Source organism: Echeneis naucrates, chromosome 1, assembly GCF_900963305.1.
Source record: "Echeneis naucrates chromosome 1, fEcheNa1.1, whole genome shotgun sequence".
NCBI lineage: Eukaryota > Metazoa > Chordata > Actinopteri > Carangiformes > Echeneidae > Echeneis > Echeneis naucrates.
Window position 1 is genome coordinate 15,675,397 of NC_042511.1, and position 9,905 is coordinate 15,685,301.

The 9,905-nt window shown below is 40.2% G+C and overlaps 1 protein-coding gene across 5 annotated transcripts in view; it reads right to left on the minus strand.

The window, feature by feature from the left end:
• Positions 1-7,171, minus strand: part of atf7ip (activating transcription factor 7 interacting protein) — a 30,997-nt gene extending 23,826 nt beyond the window's left edge. For 2 of the 5 annotated variants that reach the window (XM_029504185.1, XM_029504176.1), the window contains exon 1: positions 6,816-7,171. In XM_029504185.1, the coding sequence (XP_029360045.1) occupies positions 6,816-6,818 (3 nt within the window). In that variant the 5' untranslated portion in view covers positions 6,819-7,171. Of the gene's footprint in view, positions 1-6,455; positions 6,767-6,815 lie in introns of those variants that run through there. The other 3 variants (XM_029504220.1, XM_029504193.1, XM_029504211.1) reach the window with 3 other exon arrangements.
• Positions 7,172-9,905: the final 2,734 nt, after the last annotated feature.

The following is a 9,905-nucleotide window of genomic DNA, read 5'->3' on the forward strand; positions in this document are numbered from 1 at the left end:
TCAGATTCCCGATTTTCTCAAACTGGCAGCATGTCTGTTTGAGAGACAAGGTGCAAAATCTAGCCTTCCTCTTACCGCCAAGGCTTTCTTTTTTTATGTTGAACTTTGTGTGAATGGAGGAGATAATTCAATATTCAAACCACAACAAGCTGTTGATCAGCATAGCAGTTGATCCATCTTTTAGCTTCTAACCTAAAAGTTACAAAAAAAACTGGAAGAGGGCACTAATGAACAAAGCCATGTGGATCAGACAGTCATGACATGACAGTGCCTTAGAAGTAGTGAATATCTGCAAGTATTTTGGGTATTGCACCAATGATGGCAAAATTACTGACAAAGATGAGACTTTTCTTTAGGTAGGCTAAAGTGTTGCTTGATCCTACCTCAACAAATTAGAGGACTAATCCTGTATTTGTTAGTTTGAATTTGCTTAAACTTAACTTGTATTGTCTCATGCTATGGCTGCTGCAGGTAACTGCAGCACTTTTCATCTTGCAAGATGAAAAGTTTCCATGAGTGGATAAATCCTTCAGTCAACCAACCAATGTTAACTGTATAATCTTTCCTTGCAAGACATTTTTATCATGTGATTACAGAATAGCAAAGAGAAAATGGATCACTGGTTCCAAGCAATATCACAAGTCGATCTATCGTACCAGTCTGATGACAATAGTGACAACAGGAGATGTCCACCCTCTTCAACTCCTACTAAGATGACTGCAACTCCCTCCTACATAGGATTACTCCTACTCCCTCCAGGAGTACCCCTGCATCTACTCCTGGATCTTGTTGTGAATGTTGCTCTTAACCTGGTTTTCATCCTACCAAAGTTTCGCTTAACCAGCACCAGACCTTTTGTTTTGTGTTTACTATTCTGGCTCGCTGATACAGCTGACAATAAGCTAGTATCAGCCTACAGGACAGTGAAGGGAACTGTGTATTCTGAACTTGATGAAATCCTCAAATACAACAATGACATTCAGATATTTGGACCATAGCAAGTATCCCATATAAGCCATATGATGTGTGTCAAAATCCACTATCACCATTTCTAAAGGAACCATGCAAACATGGGGCGTCAATTTGTCAACCCTCCTTCAGGCACTGCAAACAAGGGCTCATATCTGACTGACAGGCTGACAACCATTACACTGCCAGTCGATTATGCCTTTATACTGGGACTGCGGTCCCATCCCCAGGGATGTAGCTTTGCATAAAGACGCCCTGGGTTCAACCCCCAGCCATAAGGCAATCTAGTGGTAGGCTTGTGCTGGACGCAAGCCCAGATAAATAGGGAAGGTTGCGACAGGAAGGGCATCAGGCGTAAAAAAAAATGTGCCAAATCAAGCATGTAAGTCACAGGACAGACTTGCTGTGGCGACCCCAAATAGGGAAAAGCTGAAAGAGGAATACACAACTTTAATTAGTGGTATCTTCACATGCACCACAGAGCACACTTACACTAGTAAGCAAGCATCTGTTCTCAATATCCCCTTTTGCTCCTGTAGGTAAGGAAGGAAGTGTTAGACTCTTAAGTAGGTGACTGTGTGATTTAAAAATCTACTTTGTAGTTCCATCCCCATGATCAGTGTAGCTACCATGTACAACACAAAGCTAGACCATATAAAAAGACTGACTGGGTCCTCTAAGGTGTGACATAGTGAGTTCATCCAAGTGTCATCATTGCATGCCAATGTAAGCATACCGATGCCATCTGGACCTGGAGCCAAAAAATACTTAAGTGTGATATTGCTTCTAATGACTTGCTTTGCCGATAAATGACCAATTTCAGGTAGTCCAAAGAAAAGAGCTTTTTGATCAGTGGAAAAGGGTTCTTTCTTTGGACAACACAAAGAGACAGGATCTTGGCTCTTCCATAGGCTAATGTTAAAAATGGCTGGTGCGTCTACTTCACAGATCACATTTCATACATGCATTTGTGCAAATATTCCCTTTCAGTATGTGTTTAGAGTATTTCTTGCTGGTGTTTTGTTTTTCCATTTACTTAATGTTGAATTGAGCTTTTAAAGGAAAAACAGCTTCTTGGGAACTAATAAGCCATTGCCATTTGGAACTTTAGTGGCTCAGCAAGCCAAAGTTGGGCTCCAGTAATCAACCACAATGCAAACCACCCAAAAAGAAATATTGTTCAAACAGCTCAAGTGGCAGCTTGCACACCACAAATCAATACTAAGTCTGTTAAGTGACGCATCCATGAATATTTCCATTTTACCTGAAGCTTTGACTGTAGGTATGCTACCAACTCAGTTTCAAAGTGCAGACAGACTACTAATCACAGCAACCCTGAAATAGACCACCATTTCCATAGCCAACCACCTTTACTATACTTATACACTACTTATACACACTCTTAGTTTTTTTGTTCAATGTTCTCTGCTATTAGAACATAAAACATGGTGACATTCAGACCAATCTTCATAAGATAGTTTCTTGTTGGAAAGAGTTGAACTACAGGGTTCGCTCAATCTCTTGTTTCATTCTGTAGAAACTTACTTCCATCACCTTTTAGAAAGGCCTTTGGGAAGAAAACATGTTCAGGTAAATACATGCAAGCACGGATACCAACCCCCTTTCTTTACAACACTGGTTTCTACACAGACCACACAGCATTGTGATCACCAATCCAACAATCTATACTAAGAGTGGGAGAAGAGGTTGTAGTGGAGAAAAGTAAAACTGACATTGGAGGTACATCCTAGATTGGTCACTAGCCTGTCACAGGACCAACATATCCATTTCCCTTTCTTGGATGAATTTCAAGGAAAAGGGGACGACACAAAAAGAACGCAGAGAACAATTACAAAAAAAAAAAGTTTGATCAGTTTTGAGATGTGTCACAAGCTGTTCTATCATAGTTGCTCTAGTGTTATGTGTTCTGGAAACAGCAAGTATGTGAAGAAACTTGTTCATGCCACTCCATGCAGCTTCTCTGCTACAAGGACAAACTGTGCATCCTCAAAAAGATTGCATGAGCCAAGCACAAGTTCGTTGGGGAGTACGACGGAGGCCAAGCACCCATTTCTCACACATCTTGCTAGCTTAAAGTGATCGTCTATGCAGCTGGTACATGTTCACTTCATATTCCAATAAGGCACCACTTGTGCAATGCATCTCATATACAGCACTGAGGTAAAAAAAAAATGTGGGTGGTGACTGGAAGCTCTTCTCGTGAAGAGGCCTTGTGGCCTTTGTGTAACTTAAATAGCAGTTTAAACATGTCATGTTGAAAGTGTTGCCGTTAAGTTACCAGATCTCATTTGATACGAATGCAGCCATAAATCGGACAATGATGCAGACATGGTACCTCCAACTATTTTCAAGTAAACGGGATGCATATCAGCGTAGCTAGCTAGTGGTAAATACAGTGATTTTGTACAGACAGGATTGCTTTAGCTGAAAAACATTGCACAAGGAAATGGGAAAGGGCTTAATGAAAGTACATGGACAGCCGAAACATTTACTGTACAGTATAGGATTTAAATGCCTCATTTTATCAATGGCATTGTGTTACGTAGGCTTATGAATGGATTTAATAACACATTATTGAATTGTCAGTGTTTTGACCATGTTGTAATCTTAAGTATCAGTCATGAAAACATAATTTGAAGACAGCATTTGTGTAACAGGAGTTACTAATTTATAATGGCCATTGAGTGAAAAGCAAGTACGGACTCAAATAAGGCCCTCTTTTAATTATCAGTATGGCAAGATATAGATGATGAATAACAAGACAATGAGCATTCTGGGACTGAACCCAGATCCTATTTCATTTTCATGATCATTTTCAGGCTGAAGCAAAGAAACTTGCTGCAACCAGTTCAAACAGGTTCTTACAAATTTGGCTTGACATGGCTTGAAACTCATATCAAAACTCAAGTTTACTCATTAGCAAAATTTTAATAATTATGGTTTGCAGCACTGCATCAACACCAAGCTGCATTTTAGTGGCAAAAAAAAAAAAAAAAACAAACGACAACAAACAACAAACCCAGTATCATTACAAATTTTTTATCATGTCGGTTAGGAGCAGAAACACAAACTGCATAGTTTTGGAGGGTTCCTTTTTTTTTTTTTAAACATACTAAATCAATTCTAGATTAAAATTTAGCTATAAGGTCAAAACTCAAAGTGGCATATTGTATACCGTATCGTGGTGCACATTGTACACATCTAGGAATCAAAAAATTTATTATATTATGATTATATGCAGGCTTTGTTTTTTTTTTGTGTGTGTTCAAAATCCATTATGTGGAGGCTTAGAGTTGCTCTCTTCTGGAATGGCTGCTGAAATCCACTGATTATTTATTAATTATTTCTTATTATGGGTTATGAATCCGGCAAGACAATCATACACAAAAATGTGACGCGGATACCACTGCACTTAGAGTACTATACTCCCCTTAATAATGATGCAAGAGCCACATGCATCTAAGTTATGTGTTTAAATCCCCCATTGGCATGACTTATTATACACATAAAAAATATCTGAGGTTACAATGTACCTATGTTGGGCAGAGGGTGCACACCACTGACCAAAAAAAACTGTCATCAAACCTGAATAAAATCAGATGCCATTACAAAGGACCTTAACTTTTTTTTCTTCAAATGAAGGACATTTGGAGGTCTAGCTAAAGGTAGAGATAGACAGTCCCTCAAACTGTCCTTTGTTCTCATTTAGGCAGGTAGCACTCCAAATTACTTTTGCAATGAATAGGAAATTAAAATCATTTGTACTGCATAAAAGGTTACATTAAAAAAGAAAAGACACTTCAAAGATTAACAGGAAGGTGTTTGGTAAATGTGGGTGGAGCCTTTACTGGGTGCTTCCTCCAATAGAAGAAAAAGGATGTGTAATGAATTACAAGTGCACCATGTGAGCACTGCCACTGGGTGAAGTAGGGGAGGTGAAACAAAACTCGAAGCTGTACCATATCTCTTAAGGCAAAGGAAAAACTGAAACATCTAATTTTAGTATGGATTAAATCAAATCCAAATTCTTCAATAACATGAATATGGTGCAACAGTTCAGTTTCAGCTGAGTGCCAAATCCACAGACTATGTCTTACTTCTCTCTCAGGTTTAAACAGTGAACTTGTATGCATGTGTACATCACTTTCCCTAAATCAAAAAGAGTGTGCCCTTTTCTCTTTTAGAAAAGCACAAGACAGGGTCAAGAACAAAACTATTCAACTATTTCCATTAACATTAAGCCACACCCACACCCTAAGACTGTTTGGAGCATGGAAAATTACTGGACTGTACCATTTTAAGGTACGATGGGGGTTTAACTCCACAATGTGGTGAATGCAGCAGTGCAGTTTCCTGGTATTTTTAAATCATTTGAATGATATTTAGTATTTAGGCTCCATGTGAGTGTTCATTTTCAGTTTGGGGACATCCTCTCTATCTCTCTAATCTGCTTGAACTCAGAAATATTTAAAAGCAAAAATAGATCCTCATTAAAAAACTCTGCTAGAGGCAATAATTAAACACAAAGCTGATTCATATATTTTACTATTTACATTTCTATTATTTAAAGGTAGGTAGGCAACCATTCTTCATAATGCGTCTTCCTCTTTGCCCCTCCCCAAACTATCACCTCTGCAGTATGCAGGACGTGCCTCCTGCTTCTTTTAGTGCAAACACAAACTGGTTGCTCAAATGACCTGCTGAGAGTGGACATTTAAGACTATAATGAAGTACAGTTACACTAAAACACTACCAGATGCTTTGTGGAGGAGTAAGACAATTGCAAAAACAAGTATTTGATTATTCGCATCATACGGAAGTCAACATGGAGTGAGGTTACCTCTGAATAAACAGAGCCGGGTCGGGTTTTCCCTAACCCCATCTGTAACTAGCACTACAGTCATGTCTAAGCTCTCTTCAACCAGGTTAAGCGCGAGTAGCGTCATAATTTTAAGAGCAGCTACATGCAAGAAATATTACATTTATGCATTAAAAAGATGACAGATTACATATTACATAGCAATGACGGTGAGTATTGCATATTCGGAGCAAAATATTGCTCGTAATAGCCAACGTAGTGACAATGAAAATTTGCATCCAATCAGTAAGCACGCAAGTTTAGTCAAAATTTTTGAAAATCTACAAAATCAACAACCGAACAACCAAAAGTTGCGATTAAGTAGTAGGTAAAACTAATTTAAAAAAATCTATTGCAAAAGAAGTGGCATCCATAAAGTAGCCAAGTTAACATCGCGGATGCTAACTTACATGACTTCGTAATGCCAAACCTGCAAAGCGAATGGAAATGTAACATTTCAGTCCCAACCACAGAATTTCAATTCATTTGAAATTTAAGGAACATGTACTTTTCATTCATGAGTACGATTCCAAAGGATCGCCTTATCTAAATTGCGTTAAACACCTTGGCAGGTGAGACTACTGGGCTAGCATGCTAACTGCAGTACCTCGACTCACCGATTTCTCTCGTCCTCTGATGTTCCCGCGATTTTCGGTGTCGGTCACCAACTGTCTCCTCCTCTAACCCTCCCCCCAACCCCGCTGCTGCTGTCTCTCTCTCTCTCTCTCTCTGCCAGAGCCTGCCGTGTACAACCGGGGCGTTCAGGCTGCGGTATCACCGGGGCATCGAGTCCACCACCGGGTTGCTCATTCACCGCGGAAACTAGCGAGCCGATCCCCAACAACAACTGCGCCCCTGCAACCGCGCTCGCGGACTCAACCGACTGCTCTCGTGCTCCCTTCGCTCAGACTCCTCCTCTTTTCGTGAACACAAAAAAAAAAAAAAAAAAAAAAAATCCCACACTAACCATACGTCAGCCGGGACGGCGCGGCGGCGGCGGCGGGAGGAGGAGGAGGAGGAGGAGGGGGCTGGTCGGCTGGTCCGTAGATGCCGAGTAGTCGCGTCGCGTCTACCAAACGTCGGTTCGTCTCCGGTTTTTTCTCTTCGGTCTCTCCACTGGCGGCGGTGCTGAAGTCGGTAGCTAGAGCCGACAAGGTAGGTAGGAGCAGGTCCACGACCGGTGAGGTCGGTTTGTGTGGCGGCTCCGACGGGATTAACAGCAGTGTGACTGAGAGCAGCAGCAGGACCCGAACCGCAGGACGGCTGAACCAAGCTCACCGAGCCGCCGTGGGGAGAAGGGACAACAAGGAGCAGGACATTAGCATGGAGGGGAGGGGGAGGGGAGGAGAGGAGAGGGGAGGGGTCACAACGGCGAGGAGGAGGAGCCAGTGGGAGAAAAAAATGCTTAAAAACATTAGTCTGAAAACTTTACGGCCACCGGTGTCAATGTAGTTTCACGCTCATTTTAATGATGCTGAGTTTGTTGTCTAGTCTGTTATCAAGTGCCCAATGCTTCAGCGGCCTATAAGTCCTATGAGATTTCCTTCATGATGATTGGTTTGGGGTTTTTTTTTCTCTCTCTCTCTCTCTTTCTCAACATGGCGCACTTGAGACAAGACACAGTCCAACACCAGCCAGCTTTATTTGAGTCAGATATTTCAATAATTCAAGTTCTAATATTTATATGTTTACAGTTGACTTGATGGATTTTCAGAGCAAGAGATGAAAGAAGAAAAAACAATCCAACAAGAGCTTGATAGTCTCAGCCTCTTGGAAATCAAATTCATTGCATCGCATAAATATACAGCTAATTATCTGTAGTTCTTTGCTGTCATCTGACATTATGAAACATGATTCGGGTCAGCCATTTTGTTGACTCTCATGTGTCTGAAACGTGTAGTTTTCCAGTTGGCCATTAGAGGGCCAGTAATCCGGTTGTCTCGATCAAGCCTTAGTGTGTTTGTTCCTGGTCATCAGGTTTAGTCTAAACCTCTGCATCTACTGTAGTCTGGGTATCCATGGCTAGCCCTCTTGCAGTTTGCATTATCATATGTGATCAGGAGTGGGAGCTGTAGGGTAGCTGTGCTTTTTCCTTTGGTTTGTTTTTTCTCTCTCTCTCACACATCAGACAAGGTCTGCGGTGTTAGTCTAGCAGAAGATTTGGTGCCTTGTGCCACCTAAATGTGTGATAAAATCAAGCTAGGACACAATTTAATGTAGTTCCTACACAGAATCAATGGCATGGGCATTTGTCAAAATAAATAAGAGGTCTTGGATACCAGCTGCAGTACAACAACAACAAAAAACTGTCTGAAGATCAATAACCCAGCTGGAGCTGCTGCTATATCCAGCTTGTATTTTGTTATTCACTTTTCAAAAACGCCAGTAAACTCTGAAAATGAACAAATGAACACATTCCTTAAAAGGGTTGAAGAGAGGAGTGTGCTCATACGTTTTTGTACAAAAACAAAATCAAGCATATTTCCTTCACGTGAAAGAAATATACTGAGACAATATCATCACCAACCACTATGTCAAAGTAACCTGTTGCAATTTGAGAAACATTTATCAGACACAAACCAACTTGATCTATTCAATCTAAATAAACCGCACATATTTTCTGTTCAGCATACTGCTAAATCCATTTCACTGCCAGCTGATGACTGACATGAAAATGTGACTTGCAAGAGAAGGAACAGCTTGTTTGTATTCTTCATTTTAAAATGTAAATAATATTGCTATACATTTGAGATTTAAGCCGATCTTTTTTCAGATCATGAATATGGTACTAGCAGTTTTTGCTTGTGAAAGAAAAGAAAGGTAAGGAAACATTGCATTCAAAATATTACCTAAACAACCAGCTGACAGGCAACAGACAAACTGCTTGGAACCCGCCTTCAATATGATGAACCAAAAGACCAGTGATACGAGCAGACTGCTGCTAATACCTTGAAACTCCAGACTCTGGTCAACCACAGACAGTCTGCAGCAGTGCAACAAGGATCTAAACTGCTTTTAGTCTCTCACTAAAAGCAAGAAAATCTCACCAGACAACGTAGGGTGTGAAAAGGAAACCAAAATGTTCCCCAGCAAGATAGCTGAAGGCACAAGAAGGCAAACTGGCAAAATGGATAATAAGATAACAATGACGATGAGGGAATAATAGGTACAGCTAGGGCCAGCACATAGCTCTCCTGGCAAAACACACGATAGTTGTAGAAATGTGAGATGTGAGCATATTGTACTGTGACAAACAAAAAATACCTATGCGTTTAGCAGGTTCCTTGACTAACAAGACCACTTCCAGTTTTGCAGGTTCATTTTTTTCTATATGCAAATTTCTGCTCAGTAAGATTTTTTAAATATGTTTTCAATAAAGATCTAGTCAAACAATTTCAATTCAAGCACATCATCTAATTCTAAGCCTCCTGGAAGATCAGGAACTTCCATAACTCGTCCCAAACACTGAAATATTTGGAAAAAATAGGTGCAATAAAACAAGTAAAGAAATATACTGGCAAAAATGAATACAGTATTAATTACCATATGAATGGTAATAAGTATGCACCAACACAGATCAAAGAAATAATGAAAAGTATTGAAGACGGCTAGAGGAAGGCCCTTAATTTAAATGTCAACCCTTAAAATTTTCAAAAAATTTTTCTTACTTCACATGTTGTAATTATTAGTATTGTTTGCCTGATCATGATGTGCAGTATCTGTCAAGTCTTTTTCATGTGAAGCACTATATGAAGGATAAACCTCAATAAAGACCTTACCATTTATATAGTTCTCAGATGTACTTGGTTTAGTGACATCTACAGGCAGTGGTGAGTATTTTAGTTTAGTTTTCTGAGTGAGTCTGACTTCCTGTCGCACAAACTGGGTACCGAGGATAACATATTTACGTTTGTAAGGTGGTTGTCTGACTGCTATCAAAACTCAGCTATTTGAATGAGATCGCCTTGGGTCAAAATGGCAGTTTCCATTTTTGCATGGAAAGGTGGAACCCGAGGGTGGTACAGGGTTCAAAGTGGTACAATGGATGGGGTTTACC